Here is a 20,606-nt window from a genome sequence, read left to right as displayed (position 1 = left end):
CTGAAAAGTTTATCATGGGGGAAAGGGGTCTCCTCTGAGGCTTTACCAACAATTCTTATTCCCACAACAAGCCAAATTTTCCAACATCCAAATTTTACAGGAACAGAAAGTGAGGTGAAATTTTTTGAAGAGAGGCACAGACAGCAAAGCAAACACCACATGGATGTTAACCATTCCTTATGCTATCCAAAGTGTGTATACACACACACACACACACACAGTAGAGTCTCTCTTATTCAACATAAACGGGCCAGCAGAACATTGGATAAGCGAAAATGTTGGATAATGAGGAAGAATTAAGGAAAAGCCTATTAAACATCAAATTGCATTATGATTTTATAATTTTAGCACCAAAACATCATATTTTACACCAAATCAACAGAAAAAGCAGTCCAATACATTATGTAATAATTACTGTATTTACGAATTTAGTATCAAAACATTGCAATGTATTGTAACAGCTGTGGATCCAGGCGGGAGATAGACTGTGTTGGATAATACAGAAGGTTGGATGAGCAAAGGTTGGATAAGCGATGTCCTACTCTCCCTCTCTCTCTCTCTCTCTCTCTCTCTATATATATATATATATATGATCAGTCTTGTCCGAGTAGGATGGCCTTCCAGGTGTAGGGTCTTGGCGGTGGGTCCATAAGTGACTGTGGAGACCTATTCTTGACCCACATGTTTTTCCACAGTGAGGACATTGGTTTCCAGATTGAAGGGGGTCCCAGTCTCCTGTTCTGACTTATATACAAATTCAGCTTCAGAGCAAACCTACAGAACCTATCTTATTTGTAACTTATCTTAACACTAAGCAGAAAGTAGAAACAAAGTAGAAACTTGGTGAGTTTTCATTGGTAAAGCTAGATTTTTTTGCTCATTTATACACCAGAGCATTACACATTTTAACCCAGTGAGAAATCCTTTCCTAACATCTAGTGATGTGTTTTTGGTTTTTGTAACTTGTGGTGCAGTAGTGTGTTAGAGTAAAAGAGTATATACACTGTAGTCTTAATGCAGTTTGACACTGCTTTAATTGCCATGGCTCAATGCTGTGGAATCATGAAAATTGTAATTTGGTGAGACTCTGGCTGTATAGATAGAGAAGGCTAAAGACTTTGTAAAACTACAACTCCCATGATCCCATAGCATTGAGTCATGGCAGTTAAGGTGGTTTCAAACTGCATTAATTCTGTGAGGTAGAGACCAGGGTTCAAATCCTCACTCAACCATTGAAACCCATTGGTTTCTCACCCTCAGAGGAAGACAATGGCAAACACGCTCTGAAAAAAATGACAGGGTTGTTAGAGTCACCATAAATCAGAAACAACTTGAAGGCACAGAATACACATATACACAGGCCTTGAGTATTTCCCTACCTCATACATACTTGAACATCTTATATATGTGAACATACCAACTTTTAAGGAAGGCAAATTAAATCATTAGTGTATCAGTCACTATAGGATTAGATCAGTGAACTATGCCCAATAATCACGATAGAACAAGAGTAGGTGTAGGGTGAGGTATTATTAGTTTGGAGTGAGTAATTTTCCCAAAGGGTTGGATAGCCTTTGGGAAAACTATATAGAAGTTGACTTCTGGCTTCAGTGATTTGGGAGGGTTCTGTAAGTTGCAAAATAAATAGCTTTAAAACTAGATGGAGTGACAGAAAGGGTATGTTGGCTTAATTTCAGGTTAAGAAGACAAAGAACGTCATTGCTTGGGTTGGACTTAGGTATTTTCTTTAGGCATGAGAGTTCCTTTTGATCAAGACAGAACAGAAGTCTAAAATGTGCTACTGTTTTTACAGACAATAATGCTTCTAATGTTGAATTTGGAAAAGCTATTGGCTATAGTGGCCTGGAAATTATGGTAGTTGTAGCCTGAAAAATGCAATTTTCAAAGAACTCTGATTTCAAGTGAGGACACTCTAACTATTGAACCATTTTTGTTACTAATGGACAACATAAAGATACCTTCTTGGGTTGCTTGACTGTGGGTGGTACCCATAAAGGCATCCACACTTATCCAGAGTTCCCAAGCTTTGCTTTCAATGGGAGGGTAACTTACATCTATGAAGATGACACAAACAGGTCAAAGAAGCTTTTTTACATAAAAGTGGATAGCCTAAGTACTGTCATAATGTGACTCTTGCCCCTACCTCTCATGGCACTTGCCTGTAAAGTATTTTTCGGTGTGTGTATGGGGACGACATTGAAAACATTCCATAAATGAAACTATAGATACTAATCCCTCCTCTTTCTATCTGTCTTATTTTTGAGGTATGAGAAAGTTAAATTAACAAAAAAAAAAATGAGCTTGGCTCAATTCATAAAGATCTTTCTAACTTAATGCTATGATCTGATTGGTAAGATTTGATAATTGCCTTTTGCCCTAGGATTTTCTGTTCTTGGATTTCTAGATTGGCCAAATCTACCCTGACTCTGATTCCACTGCTGGGAACGCATGAGATTGTCTTTGCTTTTGTTACTGATGAACATGCCAAAGGGACACTGCGTTTTGTGAAACTCTTTTTTGAACTTTCCTTCTCTTCCTTCCAGGTACTACTCAAAAATCATGTTTCAGCAAAATGTTTATTATAAATACCTCAACCCTTTTCTTCCCCCACCTCCAATTCCCCCATATTTCTGGTTATGGTGTCATTGCTTCTGCTGCTGCTGTTTTACACATGTTTGTAAGCCCCCTTGGATATTGTATGAGGCAAAATACAAGATATTAATTAATTAAATATCACATTTCAGCTCACTACATTATTCTTCCCACATTATTCACATTCGGGAAACCCTTTCCACCGCTAGTACAGCTTTCTAGCCAGAATTCCATGACCTACATAGAGCCAGGAGTATTAAATTATGTGTGCAACAAGAGACAAACTTTAGGACAAGATTCTATATTCCTTTTCAAAAAAATTGCAAACTGATATAACATGGCTACTATATGCAGCATATCCTAAGGATACCATAAATTAAGTTATCATATTGTAGATGCCTCCTGCATTTGAAGTACACTTTATATGCTGGAGATGTGTGGTGTAAATGGAAACTCTTATGATATCTATATAAAGGACACAAAAATGCAACTTGTACCCAAGAGGATCTGGAAGCCAGACAGTGACCCTTGAGCTATGCATTCTGCAGTATGCTCAAAGAAGTGATGAAAACGGTGCTTCCCCCTACCCCAGTACTTGGATACATATAATTATCAAAAATCATATATGGTTACTGGCAGAACATCAATCTTACCCAGCAAAAACTATACCAATATTTCATGCAGCAGCAGCATCTTCTTCTTTATGGGTTTAGAAGAGAAGCCAGAGGGGTGCAATTCTGTGTTGATCTCAGCAGCTTATTGGAAGTCTGACTTGCACATCTGACCCATTTACCTTCAACAACGCAATAGCTATTTCATTCCTGCACTCCAAAGTAAAGGGAGACAACTCCCAGCCAGATCTCCACAATGTTTAAATTGACACTGATATAATGTAGTTTCAAACTGCATTATTTGGCAGTGTAGATGGGGCCTAATGAGACTCTGGCTGCTCTTCAACATCCAGCACAAAGACTCTTTTTGCTACATTTTTAAACATATTCATGTTGGTGTGAGCAAGGGTTACTACATGTTTCTGGGTACTCAAGGAAAGATGCTAATTTCTAAGACCTCTGGAAGCCTTCTGACTCCCCCAAAAGAAGTCTTTAATACAATTTGATGTGTTGGGTTATATTTGTGTCAGTCTTCGTTAACTGCAAACAATAAAGGAAGATTTAAGGGCTGGAAGGCAGGGATAAAGGTCTTTATGTTTTTGCCCAGTATAAAAGTTATGATATCCATAGTACAGAAAGAGTGTGGAGCTTCCTCTGAACATACAAGCATATTTCTTTCAACATTACTGTACTTACTATGATGTAGTAACAATGAAGTGTTGTCATGAAAGGAATTCATGTAGTTCCCCTCACAACCATAATAGTAAATGAGCAGTAAGTGAACCTGTAGTTTGATGCTAGTTTGTTAAGGCATACAGTATTTTTACCCCATGCTCGTTGAAGTACCAACACAGAGTTTGCTGATATGTTTGCTCTGGTACAGATCAGCACGCAATCTGAACTGCATTTGGAAAAGCCCTTGCCAGGGATCTTAATCAATTTGCATAGAGAATGCCACTGCTGCTGTTTTCGTGAGGCTACAGTTTTTGTTTTTATTGTACATTTTGTTGCTTTTATCATTTTTATGTAAAGAGGCAGATAACAAAAATTGCCAATAAAGCGAATTTAATTGCAATCTAGTCTTGAGCCAGCAAGGCATTTTTCAGCAGGCTGAAATTAAGTCTTTCACTACTGTTGTTCCTTTCTGAAATTGCAGTAAGAAGCAGGATTAAATGCAGCTAGTTTTTGGCTCATGATATTTAATGCCGTTAGGCATGTTGATCTTCAGACTTTCATCTTTACTATTGCATTTCTTTCTTTTTTTCCTCTCCCAGGGTCTTCTGGTTGCCATACTCTACTGTTTTAACAACAGTGAGGTAAGAAACATGGGGGAAATGGTTGCAAGTTGCAACATCAGCTTCTATAACAATTGTTTGTTGTTAGCTGCCTTGAATCCCTGTATCAGGAGAAAGGCGGCATAGCAATAAAATGAATAAATAAACAACACAGAAAAAAGTTTATAAAGGTTTTTAGTAAACTGGTTGATAAGCTTGTACTTATTCAATTCCTTTTGTTTACAGGTTGGCCATGTTTACAGCAGCTTACCGCCACTGGTTGATGTCCTTAGTTTAATTGAGTTGATGTTTTTATATGCATATGTGTATTATCTCATTGTATTTTTTAATTGTGCTTTATTGTTATGTTTGTTTTTAGACACTTTGTGCAATATATAAGCCTCCCTGGGTTGTTTCGGGGATATGGTGGTGGGATATAAGAATTTAAGTTGTTGTTGTTGTTATTGTTGTTGTTGTTGTTGTTGTTGTTGTTAAGAACAAATTATTGAAGCATCACTTGTACACTAATATATATAATAATATAATAATATTTGAAATCTCAACAAAAATACTCCATAATGCGACACCCCCCCCCCCCAATCCATGGATTTGATATCTGCCCATGTGCCAAAAATATCCCCCCTTTGAAGTGTTTGTGGGCTTGTCTAGGCATGCAAGTGAAACCCTATGGCATACCTCGAGTCCAAGTATTCTTTAAAAAAGAAAGAAAGAAAACTTGCTATTATCTACAGTTGCAGATATACATAGGGAGTGAGTGGGGGGTGTGTCCCTCTCAGAGACGAGGGTCATCCTATATAGAGAATGCAAAGATGTATACATGAGCTGTGATTTAATGTAATGCTATCAGAGTACAAAGCACTGTCAGTGTACATACATGAAATCTTAGCTAGAGAGGAATAAGAAAGTATCTATTTGAAATGTATGAATTTATAGAGGGAATATAGATTAGTTGTATGCGTGCATGAACACAGATTTCCCCTTAAGGGATAATGACTCTGTTCATGAAATTATAACATAGTCCCTTGGCAGTTTAAAAGTGAATCATTTTATTCTGTGGCATATTTTTTCCAACTCCAAAAGGTCAGAAACTAAAATGGAAAAGCAAGTAAGTGAATCAGTGTCAAAATGGGAAAAGAACATACTTGGAGTTGCACACTAAGTGTGAATGGCTCTCTTCTCTGTATTTTATTCTCACAACAACCCTGTAAAGTAGGGCATGTTAGGTTTAAGGTCACACAGTTAGTGTCATGTTCCCATCCAACACTCAAACCACTGTGTTGTTCCACAGGAGAAAAAAAAATCTGTTTCCTTACTTTCTCTACACTCTTCCAGATGCTCCTGCATTGCATTCATTGCAGTGTAAGTGAGGTGGCCATGTACCCTACTTTATATAGTCCTTAGTTTTAAGGCTGACTAGTGCAAGTCCAGTTTTGAAATGATGAATGACAAGTTAGTATCAACAGTTAGTACCTGTACATCAGACTGAGAGGCTAATAAATTAGCTTGCGGTGAAATAGAATACGTGGTTGAATTCCAGAAATCCTAAAGGGACCTCACAATAGATTTGTTCTCTTAGCAACACTGTGTTGATTCTACTTGAGTAAATTACTTGATTCATATTGGCACCATTAATCCATTTACAAGATGGAGTTAACATTAGCTTGTGAAGTATCCACTGCATTCATGTAGAAAGCTAATTTTAGCTGATGTAATAAGTAGCTGTTTACTACTACTGTTGCTGCTTCTTCTAATAATGCTCTTTCTACTGATGGATGAAGTCAAAATATATATGTTGTATAATTTCATTTTTTAACCATTTACATCCAGACTGTGTGACAAGAGAAGCCTGTTTTGGCATTTTGGGATGTGAGAGTCAGTTATCAAAACAAGCATGATATTCCAACATAACCCTAATCTACTCGACATAAAATACTGTAAATAATAAAAGTCTTTGCAATTAGTGCAATACATTTCTGATCCCATCGATATTATTAATTAATTAATAATTAATAACCATATTTATATACCACCTTTCTCAGCCTAAAGGCGACTCAGGGCGGTTTACAAATGTCACAATTCAATGCCCACAATAACAAAGAAAAATTAAAACATGAAATGAAAGGAAAAAAGGGAAAGGGAGAAAGAAAGAAAGAAAGAAAGAAAGAAGGAGAGAAAGAGGGAGGGAAGGTTGGCCACAGCAACGCGTGGCGGGTACAGCTAATTAATAATAAAATGTCATCTTAGCTGCATAGGACATTTTCATACCCCTATTACGAAACAACCCCCTAGAGATATGTTCCGTAACTTCAGGATCATTCTTTTTGCCAGCCATCCTACAGACAACCAGAACATGGTTCTTATGTGGTCCATGGTTTTCTTATTCACTGCAGTATTGTAAAAATAATGGTAAAGTTGGACACATTTAGTATGATTCTGTCAATGTAGTCACCACACCACAGTTCCAACCAAGCTGTAATATTCAGCCCAATTAGAGGTTAAATCTTTGGATGCCCCATCAACAGTAAATGAATTTGTATAATGCTCCAAATTGTTTTGCTGTGTTTAGGATGTATTTGGTGGAGGTGGATAGCATGACCATGGTTTTGTTCCTTCATAATGGGATAGACGAGTCAATCCGTTGCCAGTGGCAGAAGGAAGACATGGAAAAGAAGTACCTTACTACACTTTCCAATTGCTCTTTTTGTTTTTTAGCTTCTGCAGTGTGGAAGTACAATGAAATCAAATGTGGTACTTCAGAGGATGTTATGGAGTGGCTCTTCTAGACTGACTCTGGGAATTATTAGTGCAGGGCCAAAGACGGATGCAAATAAAGAAAGAGTGTTAGAAACCTTTGAACCAAGCCCCATGGAAAGCATTCTTTACCATATAATCCATGAAATAAATAGAGAAAAGATTGTATGTTCAGGGCACCAAACTAAAGTCAAGTCCCTTGGCATCAATATTCTGAAGGATTCCATATTGAATTCAGTTGCAGCCATTTCAGAGAAACAAGGAGCTTGAAGAGATTTGATACACTCAAGTGATTTGAGATTTGGCAAGAAGGACAAGTACAATTCATAGAGTCATTGAATTTGTTCTTGCTGTGATTTGTGGATTGTTTCTATAACAGAGTTAGAAGTAGTACACTTTACAGCTGGTTTAGTTCAGAATAAAAATTCATTTTGATAGCATTTGTCAGATAAACCAGGAATATATGGCGTAAAAGTATAGTGGTATAATGCTAAAACCTTATATCTTCTGATGGGAGATATTTATCAGAGTGTCTAGACCAGGGGTCCTCAAACTAAGGCCCAAGGGCTGGATACAGCCCTCCAAGGTCATGTACCTGGCCCTTGCTCAGGGTCAATCTAAGTCTTGAAAGCACACAACAACAACAACAACAACAACAATCCTATCTCATCAGCCATAAGCAGGCCCACACTTCCCATTGAAATACTAATAAGTTTGTATTTGTTAAAATTGTTCTTCATTTTAATTATTGTATTGCTTTTAAGTGTTTTTGCACTACAAATAAGTTATGTGCAGTGTGCATAGGAATTCATTCATTTTTTTCTTTTCCAAATTATAATCCGGCCCTCCCACAGTTTGAGCAACTGTGACCTGGCCCTCTGTTTAAAAAGTTTGAGGACCCCTGGTCTAGACCGTCTTTGCAATTGCTTGAAAAATGTGAGTTTTTTCTCACTCCACCTAATCCCATAACAGTGAGCTCTTGGTCGTTGAGGTTTGATTCAGGCCTCTTATCAATACCAACATCAATTTATATAAAATAACCACCAATTGATGTAAGTGCCAGAGAGAGAATATGGATTTGTGGAGAGAATATGGAGAGAATATGGAAATAGCAGGAGGCTACAGCAAGATATGGCAGAACATTAGTATAGTACTTAATAAGAATTAAAAGTTTGCTTTTTGAATTCTCCCCAAAAATATATTTTTCTGTCGTGGTTCTTATTCTGTCTGGGTTTACCAAGTGTACTTATTAGATTACAGTACAACATGCTGCATTGGCTAAATAGTACCAGATTCTAAACTTATAAATCCTACTGATTTTACTGGGTTCCTGACAATTACTTGTCTATAGTAGAAAGGTAAAGGTTTCCCCAGACATTAAGTCTAGTCATATCCAACTCTGGGAGGAGGTGCTCATCTCAATTTCTAAGCCGAAGAGCTGGCATTGTCTGTAGACACCTCCAAGGTCATATGACCAGTATGACTGCATAGAGCGCTGTTACCTTCCCGCAGAAATGGTATCTATTGATCTACTCACATTTGCATGTTTTCAAACTGCTAGGTTGTCAGAAGCTGGGCCTAACAGCAGGAGCTTACCCCACTCCCCGGATTCAAACCACCAGCGGATTCAAACCACCAGCAAGTTAAGCAGCTCAATGATTTAACTGGCTGCACCACCAGGGACCCTCACTTGTCTATAGTATTTCAGCTTTAATCAAAATATAACTTAATGAAGATATCTCCACTGTACATTTTGGATTTTGTTTAATAGTCATTATAGCTACTACTGCATTTTCAACCCTAACCATACCTCTGAAGTTGAGTGGGCAGGCTTGTTATGGTTGGCCCAGGATGTCCTTTATGGAAAATTGCCCCATGCCACTTCGAGGACTTCAGGGTGGCTTGAACTGGTTTGCAGAGGGTGCAATGAAGGTGTGGCCCTCCAAGGTTCTCCTTAGGGACTCCCTTAGGCTCTCACCATTCTCTCCTCTTACTATCCAGCAACCTTTCCTAACCAGGTATCCCTCACATGTTTTGACCAAAACTCCCAGCACCCTTAGGCATCAAAGTTATGAGTTGTGGGATATATAATCTAAATGTTCTAGTTGCACCGGGTTGAGTGAGAGTGTTCTAAAAATGTTTCAAGAACACATGAAAAATCATCTTTTTTTTCTTTTTTTTTTTTTGTATTTTAAGAGGTAATATATTTGCGGCAGTCACATCGAAACTATTGGGTGTCACCAACAGGTACTTCTAAAAGATGTTAAGAAGAAATCTCAGACTGGATGAAACTATATTCAGTTCAGATTCAGACAAAACAGATGGCATGCTATTTTCTGCTGTAGTGCACACTTACATCGATTAATAGAGATGGGAGAAAACTGCTGCCATTATTTCTCTTATGAAACAACCATATGATGGACTAATTAAGTTATTACAGAAATTCTTTAAAGCAGTAATAGCAGTGGCCTTAGGACCTTGCCAATATTTGTTAATTATAAGAGGCTATGTTTTTTTTAGCTCCATAATAGAAGTACTTCAGATATAGATTATATCTTCTCTTTTTTTCCCACCTTTTGTTTCCTGATGAAAGGTTCGAACAGAATTTCAGAAAAGCTGGGAGCGCTGGAGACTAGAACACTTTTACGACCAAAGAGATAGCAGTATGAAGCCACTCAAGTATCCAGCTAACAGCATAAGCAGCGGAGGTACAGTTGGAAGCACGGTTTATGCTGCCACTTGTCAGGCTACATTCAGCTAAGGGTTTTTTGGTTGTTTTGTTTTTTTTTTTAGAGGCAAATGCGAAAGAGCCAGGCCATCTGACCTTAACTGTGGGAGGTAACATTGAATGCCCAGCCAGACTGATTGGGATTGGCTCTTGAAGACTTGAGCCACTATTGTTCATTGCAGCAGGCAGCTGGCTAAGAACTTTAAATAACCCAGTCTGCTAATATAATCAGTGCATTTGAAAGAAGGATATTCCCTTCAAAGAAAGTTTAAAGAGGTCTTTCCCCCCAATCAATATCAAAGGCCTCTAGGTATCCTAAGCACTGCTGATGCAGTCACAAAGCATGAGGTTAATACGGTATCTTATTACTGATTATTAAATTTCAGAAATATCGCTAATTAGCTGTGACAAAAAATACTTCAACTGAGAAAGGCAAGGCTAATCTCTCTCATGATAGTCATCATAATCAGAAGCTAACTTTCAAGGCAATTGTGTGTATTCATTTGATTCTATTATTGCAGGAATCAAGGAAGGCCCCCTCTTTCCCTGGGTCCTTCCTGTTACCAAAAATATTCATTTCCATTCCATTTGAACTGCAGTGCATTAGAACTGGAATAAGCATATTTCCCGTTGTTTAATTTTTGGAAGGTGTTTTCTGGTACACCACTGAGATGGGAGAACATACAGCATGTTTAGAAAAAAAAATAGGAAAAAGTCTACCCTGTAGCCATTCTACAGCATTATGCCCATCTTTAAATTGTGCAATTTGTGCAGTTTTCTTTAGCATTGGCACCCATGCCTTTCATATCAAAAACACAACTGCATACGCCTAGTGAAGGCACCATTTATCTGCAGCACCGCAGTTGTTCCTGCTTGGACATCTATTGCGTGGGGACAAGATATTATGTTTGGCAGCATGCGATCTCACATTTATTTATTTATTTATTTTGCATATTTGTATCCCTTCCTTCTCACCCCTAAGGGGGGAGGTGGGGGGGGGACTTAGGGTGGCTTCACAACAGGCATCCATTTGATGCCAACAGACAAATGATAAATAATAATTACAATTAAAACAGTTCATTAAAAAATTGATTATTAGGACATTTGTTTAAAATCACGCAGATTCAAATCATAGTCCAGGTCAATCCATTGTCGGTCACATATTATGTCTAAAGCATTGCAAGAAGAACATTTTTATCACCAGGAAGTTCTGAAACTACTATGCCAATCAGATTATATTTAAAGTGTACAAATTCTGTAAATTTGAGAATAATTTGTTGTCTTTTCTTGCAGGCTCTCAAACATGTTAAATACTTCAGTTTTAAATACTTTTCTTGCTTTTAAAAATTTAATCTGTGTGCAGTTGGCTCTTCACTTGATGAATGTATGTATGCTTTCCTGTTATCATCAATTTTTTTTAACAATGGCTTCTGCTTTTTTGGGTTTTTAAAACTTTTTTATAACCCTTTATTACTTTAGAAAACTGCATAAATGCTAATATGAACCAAAGTTATTAGAATCTTAGTAAGTATTTTGCAATGGGCAATGAACTATCATGTTGGCCATTACATGGAATAATTTAATTTTTTACTTGTCTAAGATGTATGGAGGCAGACATATAAAAGTTAATTTAGCACTACTGCAATGTATAATAATTTATTTACAGGAATCTTGAAGTTATACATTTAACATCTATTTATTTCCTCTTGGTATATCTTCAAGGTATCTTGGCAAACTATCTCTGAATATTTCTCATCTAAGAAAACTCTATGAAATTATTGGTGTCACCATAAGTAAACAGGTGACATACACAGAAACTAGAAGCAAAAGCTTTGGCTGAGCAAATTCAACATCTGTATTTTCAGGACATTTGTCAGCTCGGTTTTATGATACAGTTACTTTAAATCTTTGATGTCATCATAGTAATTAAGTGGACTGTTTAGTTGGAATGTATTAAAATAGATGTGTTGATCTCTGAAAAATGCACAAAATGTTGGGATGCATATAAAGAAATTGGTTAACAGAGATTGAGATCTTGTCAGTGCTGATCTTAGAAACATGCTACAGAATAAAGTTGTTCAAACAAAAGTTGAACGATTGGAATGTTTACAGTCCACAGAGTCACTTTCACAACAAAATCTGGCAACAAATTTGGAATTCAGTTTGAAGCAAACATTAGACTTGGAGCCAGAATCTGACAGGAGGTGCTGCAGATCCACAATGTTTTCTCTGCTTTGTAGAGCATTTGCTGAACTCTATCATGTCTAAATACTGCAATGCCATGAATGTGGCTTGTCAGGAAAACTCTGTGCACACCTCATGATACCAACCACATCAGGGAAACTTTGTCCAATATTGTAAGCCCTATGTGACGTGTGCACGCTGTGATATAGGGTTAGACTAGCACAAGGAGTATTCTTAATGCCTGGTAAGAACTTCCTAAAGACACTTGACTACCAAAATGTACTTGATTGCAGTAGCCATGCTAACTAAACTACATGATCTGGAAAGGAAGCAGGTGGTTTATTGGGGGGGGGGGGGGTAATGCCTTCAAGTCAACTGTTGACTTGTGGGGACACCATGAATTTCATAGGGCTTTTTAGGCAAGAAATATTCAGAGATATAGCCAACAATACATAGCATTTCTTGACAGTCTCACATCCAAGTACCAATACAAGCTGACACTGCTTAGCTTCCAAGACTGGAGCCCTTATGGTATTTAGGCCTAGCACGTATAATATCTGAAACCTTTTTAAAGATTTACCTTCTTTAACACCATTTATACTTTGTATAGTATAATATGGTCCTCCCAGTGGAAAATAATTAATGAAAATGTATCTTCATGAAGATCTACCAGAAGTAGTATAATTGTAAACTTACTGATTTGGTTGGAGGGTCCATCTACATGAGCTGCATTCTTCAGAGCTGATCCAAATTGGGGTACTGCGGATCAGCACTAGGGGAGTTCCCACAGTCACCCCAGCCTGGTGGCAAATGTCCACACTATGCAGCACCAAGCCATTAATATGTAGAACCATCCTGATATATTACTTGATATAGTTTTGTAAGTTGTACATTAAACATTTGATAGTTCTATACAAGTTCAGGAGTGTACACAACTCAATACCTTGGATTTCCATGTAAGAATACATAGAATTGTGCTGTCAGTGACAGCTCTTAAACCCAGTGATGATCTGACATTTAGTGTTAATAAAGCTATGCTATATATTCTACTTAAATTGCTTTAGGAAATTTCCCCTGGGACAACAGTATTGGAGGAAAGTGAGACCTCGGGATTGTTATATCAGTGTGATTCTTATTGATAACTATTGGTACTTGGATTTATTAACTATATAAGTGTATTTTCAATTATAACATTTCAGATAAATGCAAGACAAAAACAGACAATAAAAGAATATTTTTCTGTAAAATTTTATCATGTTACTTTACATGAAAAACACATGGGGAAGACTGGGGGGGGGGGGGTGTTTCCCCATTTATTTCCTTCCACTTTTAAAGAAATTGTCCCTTATCCCATCTCCAGCATTATAACAGAACCAGGCAGGAATTTAAATTATTAGAGAAGAATAACCAATCTGGGAGAATTACTGTTCGAGCTCTTAAAATTCCCCAGCCAGAGTGGACAATGGTTATCCAGGAGGGGATATTCTCGGAACTATAGTTCAAAAAACTTTCCTAAACTCTTATGTCTTTTACTTTTGGTTCTGTCTCCATAACAATTTCACATTGAGTTCCCCAAGATCCATCTTAGATGATTATACAAACCACACTAGCAGCAGTTGGTTCAGGAAAGCTTTCAGGAGCAGTGGTGTGGAAAAAATCGAATATTCAAAAAAGACCCAAAAGGTACTGTGGGGACCTTGTGGTGACAGATAGAGCCTACAAATCTACTTAACTGGAAAAACACTTTCCAATTCATTCCTACCACGTGAAAAATTGTTCCTGGACTCCTGCAGCCCTTCCTTTCTATTGTCCATTTCTGTTCAGGGAATGTTTGCCTCTTCTGCCAACTGTTTTTCATTTGCTGAATGAAAATGGCACGAAACTGAAACAGTGGATGTACATATTCCCGACAGCTTGATCAATCCTGGAAGATAATAAAAACCACAGAGGGGCAGCCAAGTTTCTCTACTTCTCATTTTTTAAATTGGTAAAAAGTAGCACCAAAAATAAGGAAACAACTTTAAAATATCAGCAGTCTGTTTGTAACGCTTCTAAGTAAACCAGACAAGTGGAACATTGTGCATGAGCCCATTTTCAAGTTGTCTTTGCTTCAAAGGTTGTAATTTTATCAATGTTGTTCATATGGTGCTCAAAAATGAATTGAGCAGTCCAAGGCACCAGCAATCTGCTAACTCACTGTGATCTACTTCGATGTATATAGAGGTGAAAGTTGCATTTGATAGTTATGTAGACAAGTTCTGTTACTTTTATATTGTTTGTGAACAGCATCAAGAACTCGCTTGAATTGCAGATACACCAAATCATCTGTGTATATTGAGGATTACGACAGAGAATGGCTTTTTTCTATCTTTACTGCTTTGAATTATTTTTTAAAATAACTTTTATTTTAATATTGCATGTACATAGTTTTCAGAGACAATTCTATACTTATAAAATGAACTGTTTATGTTTGAATGTATTGAACTTGATATTCTTGAAAAACAAATGTAATTTGCCTTGTAAAGATTTGTCATGACCAGTGATGTGTTTTCATTGATGTATTTATTGTGCTATTACAAAGCTTATAAAAACCCTTTCAAATGAAATTCTCTATTTTGTCAAATTTGCATTCTTTTTTGAAACAACCAGCGATTACTTTTGTTTAAAAAAAAAACCCCTCAAAACCCTGTCTAGATTAATAAGATAAAATATGACAAATCAGGCCAAGCAGCTAAATGAAATGCTTTAGAAACAGATCAATACATTTTTAAAGAATATATTGGATAAACTTCAAATGGCAGCTGTATAATTATGCTATAGTGGTTCTAATAAGGTTTATATATCCAAATTTTCTCAACATCTTAGGAGTTCAGAGTCAGACTAAAGGTGTAACTGCCAGCTCAGTGTTATGAAATCATGGGAGTTTTACAAGGTCTTCACAGTCATAGGATGAGCCAGTTAATGTGGTGTCAAACTGCAAACAGTGTTGATGCACCTTGAGTCACCAGATGACACTGAATTGCTCAGGCACTTCATGACAGATATCAGACTCCTCAGGAGTAAGAATATCCTTCAGATGGAAGAGAACTCCACAAGAGTAAGAGGTCTGCATCAGAACAGGAATCATTGAAGTTTGGTCAGAGTGCTTGCAGACAGTTTCAGGTAGGATTATGGACAACCAAGCTTTAAAAAATCATTTCTGATCTTTCTGCTTCTGGAACAATACAAATCGTAGTGATGTCACCCAGTATCCAATCACCTTTGCTTACTGTTGGTGCATGTATCTGTATTTTGCATATACAAAACACATGCAGGGAAGGAGAACAGAAAGCCCTCCTGCTGTTATATACTTAATTGCCAAAGTGAGAAAATTGTCAATAAAAAAGAAGATATATGTATATATAAAGAATAATAGACTTGGATAAGACCTTGTGGGCCATCCAGTCCAACCCCCTGCCAAGAAACAGGAAAATTGCATTCAAAGCCCCCACCCCTGACATGGCCATCCAGCCTCTGCTTAAATGACTCCAAATAAGGAGACTCCACCACATTCCATGGCAGAGAGTTCCACTGCTGAACAACCCTCATAGTTAGGAAGTTCTTCCTCATGTGCAGGTGGAATCTCCATTCCTGTAGTTTGAAGCCATTGTTTTGCATCCTAGTCTCATATGTGTGTGTATGTATAAGTATGTGTGTGTGTAGACACAGACACACACACACACCTGAAATAACACTTCTCTAGGAATCTTTTAAACCATCCAACATAACTGACTCTATGATTTCCAACACATTGGAATACTTACAAATGCCTCTAGAGTCTAGTGGAAGATGCATCATGGAGTCAAGCTGGAGGACCTATATATTCCTAGATGGGACATATTAATCAAATCTGAGAATAATCGAATCTGCAAAAGTAAAACCTGAAAATTTGGAGGAACAACTGTAGAGCAAAATAAGAAAAGAGCACCAGAGTTGGAGAGGAGGGAGAACTAAGGATTATCCAAACAAGTTGAAGGTGGTGCAAACTGAATAAATACTGAGATGGAGTAAAGAAAATATGAAGAGCAATAGTTGGGTAAGGAAATAGCACTGGGGTAGGTCAATGGGTCAAAGCTTGGCACTTTTTCTTGTTTTATATTAAAAATCCACTTTAATCATTCACATGAGTAGAACTTGCTGGCATAATCACAGTATCTTTATTTGACCATTGCAAACATCAAATTAGGAGAGGTAAAAATCCCACCACCTTTTAAATGCTTGTATGAGGATTGCAGCTAGATTGTCATGAACATGCTGGAACTTTTTTTTTTCCAAAAGATGAGAAATGTTTTCTCAGGTAATTTCTTCCATTTTTGTCCAAATAAAAAAGTCAGGTCTATTCACATGTGCTATCTCCATAAAAATGGCTGGTATTGCAGTTCTCTCTCAAGCTGTTCAGCTGTGAGAGTTCCTTCGATGGCTTCACAGCCAGGGTTAAACACAGAATAAGCACTTTTTTCTCCGCTCTGTCTCTCTCCGGGTCCACGGGTTCCAACATAGATCCAATAGAACATGGATAACACAAAATAAGCCAATCCAAATTCCAGTTCCACAAACAGTCCAAGTAACACCAGCCAGAGAAGAAATTTGAGAAAAGTCACATTCATAAAAAAAGAGCGGGTCCACCATGGCAAAGGGGTCGTCACAGCTTGGGCCTTGGGGCTTTGACTGCATTCCTAGAAAATAAGATGAATACAAGAGAACTGCATTGGTTACAATGAAATAAATGCTACGAATTTGGCAAAAGTAAAGGGGAGCTTCTATTTGTTAGACCAGAGGAAGAAAAGACAACACAGTCTGCAAGTATTTAAAATGACTAGGGAACTGCTTCAGAACAGTAACCGTCTCTCACCATTCAACGTCCCAAAAATTGTATTTGAATGTACAAAGGAGATACTGTACAGATGAAGAACAACATCAAGCCTTTCATGAAGCAGTTAACAGGATGAAGGGATTGGGAATTAAGTCCTCTGAAGAGAAGTTGGTTTATATTGGCAGTCTGAATCATCTGTATACAGTTTTCTTGGCCTTGTGCCACTTCATGCTCCAAGTGGCAAGGGATAGGGGAAATAAAACAATCATAAATGTAAGAAAGCATATGGTAGAGGCAGCAGAAAAGACTAAGCACTTTCACCGGCAGACAGTACCTGGGAACATGGAAGAATGTTGAGCTTTCAGGTGGATCAAGGGTTCAAATAACCAACAGTTTCCCCAACATACACACTATACAGGGTGTTACATACATACATGCATACACACATCTATGTGTGCATGTGTGTGTATATATTTATAGATATCATTTTAAAAATAGATGTTTGTTTTTAGCTCTGTTTGCTCCTTTCAATCACTTAAGAGAAAATGTGACATACAAATAAAGGTAAGAATAGTGTGTATATATATTATATGATACATATAAAATCATAGAATAATAGAGTTGGAGGAGACCACATAGGCCATCTAGTCCAACCCCCTGCCATGCAAGAAAAGTACAATCAAAGTATCCCTGAGAGATGGCCATCCAGGCTGTTTAAAAATTTCCAAGGAAGGAGCTTCCACCACACTCTGAGGCAGATAGTTCCACTGTACGGTCAGGAAGTTCTTCCTAATGCTCGGGGGAAATCTATCATTTGAACCCATGGCTCCAAGTCCTAGTTTCAAGGGCAGCAGAAAACAAGCCTGTCCTGCTTCCTTGTGACACCCTTTCACATATTTATACGTGGCAATCATGTCTCCTCTCAACCTTCTCTTCTGTGGGCTAAACATGCCTAGTTTTTTAAGACGCTCCTCATAGGGCATGGTATCCAGACCTTTGATCATTTTAGTTGCTCTCCTCTGAATACCTTCCAGCTTGTCAATGCCTCTTTTGAACTTTGGTGCCCAGAACTGGACATAGTATTCCAGGTGATGTCTAACAAAAGCAGAATATAGAGGCACCATGTCTTCCCTCAATCTAGACTCTATACTCCTCCTTATGATGCAGCCCAAAATCCCATTTGCTTTTTTTACCTGCACCACACCACAGTTCTGGGCACCACAGTTCAAAAGAGACTCATGTTCATCTTGTGGTCCACAAAGACTCAAAGATCTTTCTTACATGGACTGTAGTCGAGCCAGTCATCACACATTTTGTAACTTTGCATTTCATTTTTTCTGCCTACGTGTAGCATCTTACATTTGTCCTCGCTGAAATTCATTCTGTTAGTTTTGGCCCAGCTCTCTAATCTGTTAAAGTAATTTTGAATTCTGATCCAGTTCTCTAGAGTCTTAGCTATATCTACTAATTTGGTGTAATCTGCAAACTTGATAAGCATGGCCTTTAATCCTCTAATCCAGTTGTTCTCAATCTGTGGGTCCCCAAGTGTTTTGGCCTACAACTCCCAGAAATCCCATCCCGTTTACCAGCTGTTAGGATTTCTGGGAGGTGAAGGCCAAAACATCTGGGGACCCACAGGTTGAGAACCATTACTCTTATCATTCCTCAAGTCATTAATAAAGATGTTGAACAGTACTGGGCCCAGGACCAAACCCTGTGGCACTCCACAAGTCACTTCTTTCCAGGATGAAGAGGAACATTTGATGAGGGAACATCCTTTGGGTTCGGTTGATTAATCAATTTATCCATTTAGGCTAATTCACAAATCTTTGTCGTGATTGGGTCCCATATTCTACAGAGAGTTCCACAGTCTAAGAACAGCTAGTTTGTGGAAATATATGCATATATATATACACACACACAATATAATAATAATAATGATAATAATAGTAATAAACCTTTATTTATACCCCGATAACATCTCCCGAAGGACTCGGTGCGGCTTACAAGAAGCCGAGGCCCAACACATCAATAAAACAACAGCATAACAAATCCAACAATAAACAAACTCATAAACTCATAAAAGAAAACAATAAACATTAAAAGACTAGCAGTAAACATTAGACAATAACACTACGACGCATTTAAAACTAAGGCCGGGCCAAATGTAATGATTAATTTTTTTAAAAAATGCTGGACATGACAGGTGAAATTGATAGGTTTTTGGAGATAGGTGCGGTGTGCAGACAATCTTAAATCTCTAGTAAAGTGCATTTGGGACATGATCCTTGGAGTTTCCTATTTTGGGAAGGCACACTGGAACGTCTTCAAGCTCTTCCTAAAGACTGCCAACGTTGGGGCTTGTCTGATGTCCTTGGGGAGAGAGTTCCAGAGTCGGGGGGGCCACCACGGAGAAGGCCCCCCGACACACACACAATTCACAATTCTGGATTTTTCCCTTAATCCTCCCCCCCCCCCCCAGTGTCCTAAAATGACAATAGAAATTTGCAGCTCTGTGCTTGGCTAATGCAAACAGGGCATTGCTGCACGCAGAAGACAATTTGAGCATCTTACCTAGAATAGAATTTGTAATTCTGATTAAAGCATTTTGTACATTATATTGTAACATTTATTCTGCCGTATAACGGCTAAATTTAGTTTTCAAATCAATACTATGGGTAATATTTACTGTTAAAGCAGGCCTGGGCAAACTTGGGCCCTCCCTCCAGGTGTTTTGGACTCCAACTCCCACCATTCCTGACAGCCTCAGGACCCTTCCTTTTCGGGGAAAAGGAAGGGTCCTGAGGCTGTCAGGAATGGTGGGAGTTGGAGTCCAAAACACCTGGAGCAGTGGTTCTCAACCTGTGGGTCCCCAGATGTTTTGGCCTTCAACTCCCAGAAATCCTAACAGCTGGTAAACTGGCTGGGATTCCTGGGAGTTGCAGGCCAAAACACCTGGGGACCCACAAGTTGAGAACCACTGGGCCAAGTTTGCCCAGGCCTGCTGTAGAATGAAGGCTGCAGGCCTGGTGAAAGGCCTGCTGACAGTCCCGCCAGGCTCTTCCGCGTTGGTCTCCTTGGCAACGGGCCTACCCACCTCAGGAGGCGGCGGGGCCTGCTCTTTGCCCGCCGTTGCGTCGGCTCTCGTGGGCTTCGCGGGAGGAGGAGGAGGAGGAGGAGAAGCAGGAGGAAGCGGCGGAGGGGCGGCGGAGGCCTGCCGGGCCGCTCGGAACTCAGCTAGCCTCTTCTCCATGGAGCAGGCCCTGGCACCGAGGCCTGTCTCTCTCTCTCTGCGCTGTGGGAGGGAACCACCGGCCTGGGCCTGCCTCGAGGGCGGAGGAGCGGCCTCTCCTCCTCCTTGGAAAGCGGGGGGAGCGGGGAGAACGTGTTTGGATGTAGTCGGGGCTGGCTTTAGACTACAACTCCCAGCATCCTCCGCTTGTAGTCTTCTAGAACAGGCCTTTAATGCTCACTCTTTCCGATTCCAGTTTTCAGCCCAGGAAAGCTAGCCAGAGGCATCATCTGTCAGCAAGGCCCCTTTTAGACTCCCCAACGCTTCCATTGAAAGTTTC

The 20,606-nt window shown here is 38.8% G+C and overlaps 2 protein-coding genes across 2 annotated transcripts in view; one reads left to right on the top strand and one right to left on the bottom strand.

The window, feature by feature from the left end:
• Window positions 1-14,842, top strand: part of GLP1R (glucagon like peptide 1 receptor) — a 131,171-nt gene extending 116,329 nt beyond the window's left edge. Inside the window, exons 13-15 of the mRNA XM_060754084.2 lie at window positions 2,426-2,564; window positions 4,499-4,540; window positions 9,864-14,842. Of these exons, the coding sequence (XP_060610067.2) occupies window positions 2,426-2,564; window positions 4,499-4,540; window positions 9,864-10,031 (349 nt within the window). The 3' untranslated portion in view covers window positions 10,032-14,842. The remainder of the gene's footprint in view (window positions 1-2,425; window positions 2,565-4,498; window positions 4,541-9,863) is intronic.
• A 1,517-nt stretch (window positions 14,843-16,359) lies between these two features.
• On the bottom strand, window positions 16,360-20,381 carry SAYSD1 (SAYSVFN motif domain containing 1). The gene is made up of 2 exons (XM_060754085.2): window positions 20,132-20,381; window positions 16,360-16,897 (listed from the first exon to the last, which is right to left on the bottom strand). Exons 1-2 carry the CDS (start codon window positions 20,285-20,287, stop codon window positions 16,571-16,573), a joined length of 483 nt encoding a protein of 160 aa, XP_060610068.2. The 5' UTR covers window positions 20,288-20,381; the 3' UTR covers window positions 16,360-16,570.
• Window positions 20,382-20,606: the final 225 nt, after the last annotated feature.

Source organism: Anolis sagrei, chromosome 1 (genome assembly GCF_037176765.1).
Source record: "Anolis sagrei isolate rAnoSag1 chromosome 1, rAnoSag1.mat, whole genome shotgun sequence".
Classification (NCBI taxonomy): domain Eukaryota; kingdom Metazoa; phylum Chordata; class Lepidosauria; order Squamata; family Dactyloidae; genus Anolis; species Anolis sagrei.
The sequence above is the reverse complement of the archived record's forward strand: the minus strand, read 5'-3'. Positions and strand labels throughout refer to the sequence as shown.

Coding starts and splice junctions, on each gene's coding strand:
- SAYSD1 (XM_060754085.2), bottom strand. CDS start 20,287: ATGGAGAAGAGGCTAGCTGAGTTCCGAGCGGCCCGGCAGGCCTCCGCC. Junction 16,898..20,131: donor AGGCCCCGCCGCCTCCTGAG/GTGGGTAGGCCC, acceptor CTTATTTTCTAG/GAATGCAGTCAAAGCCCCAA.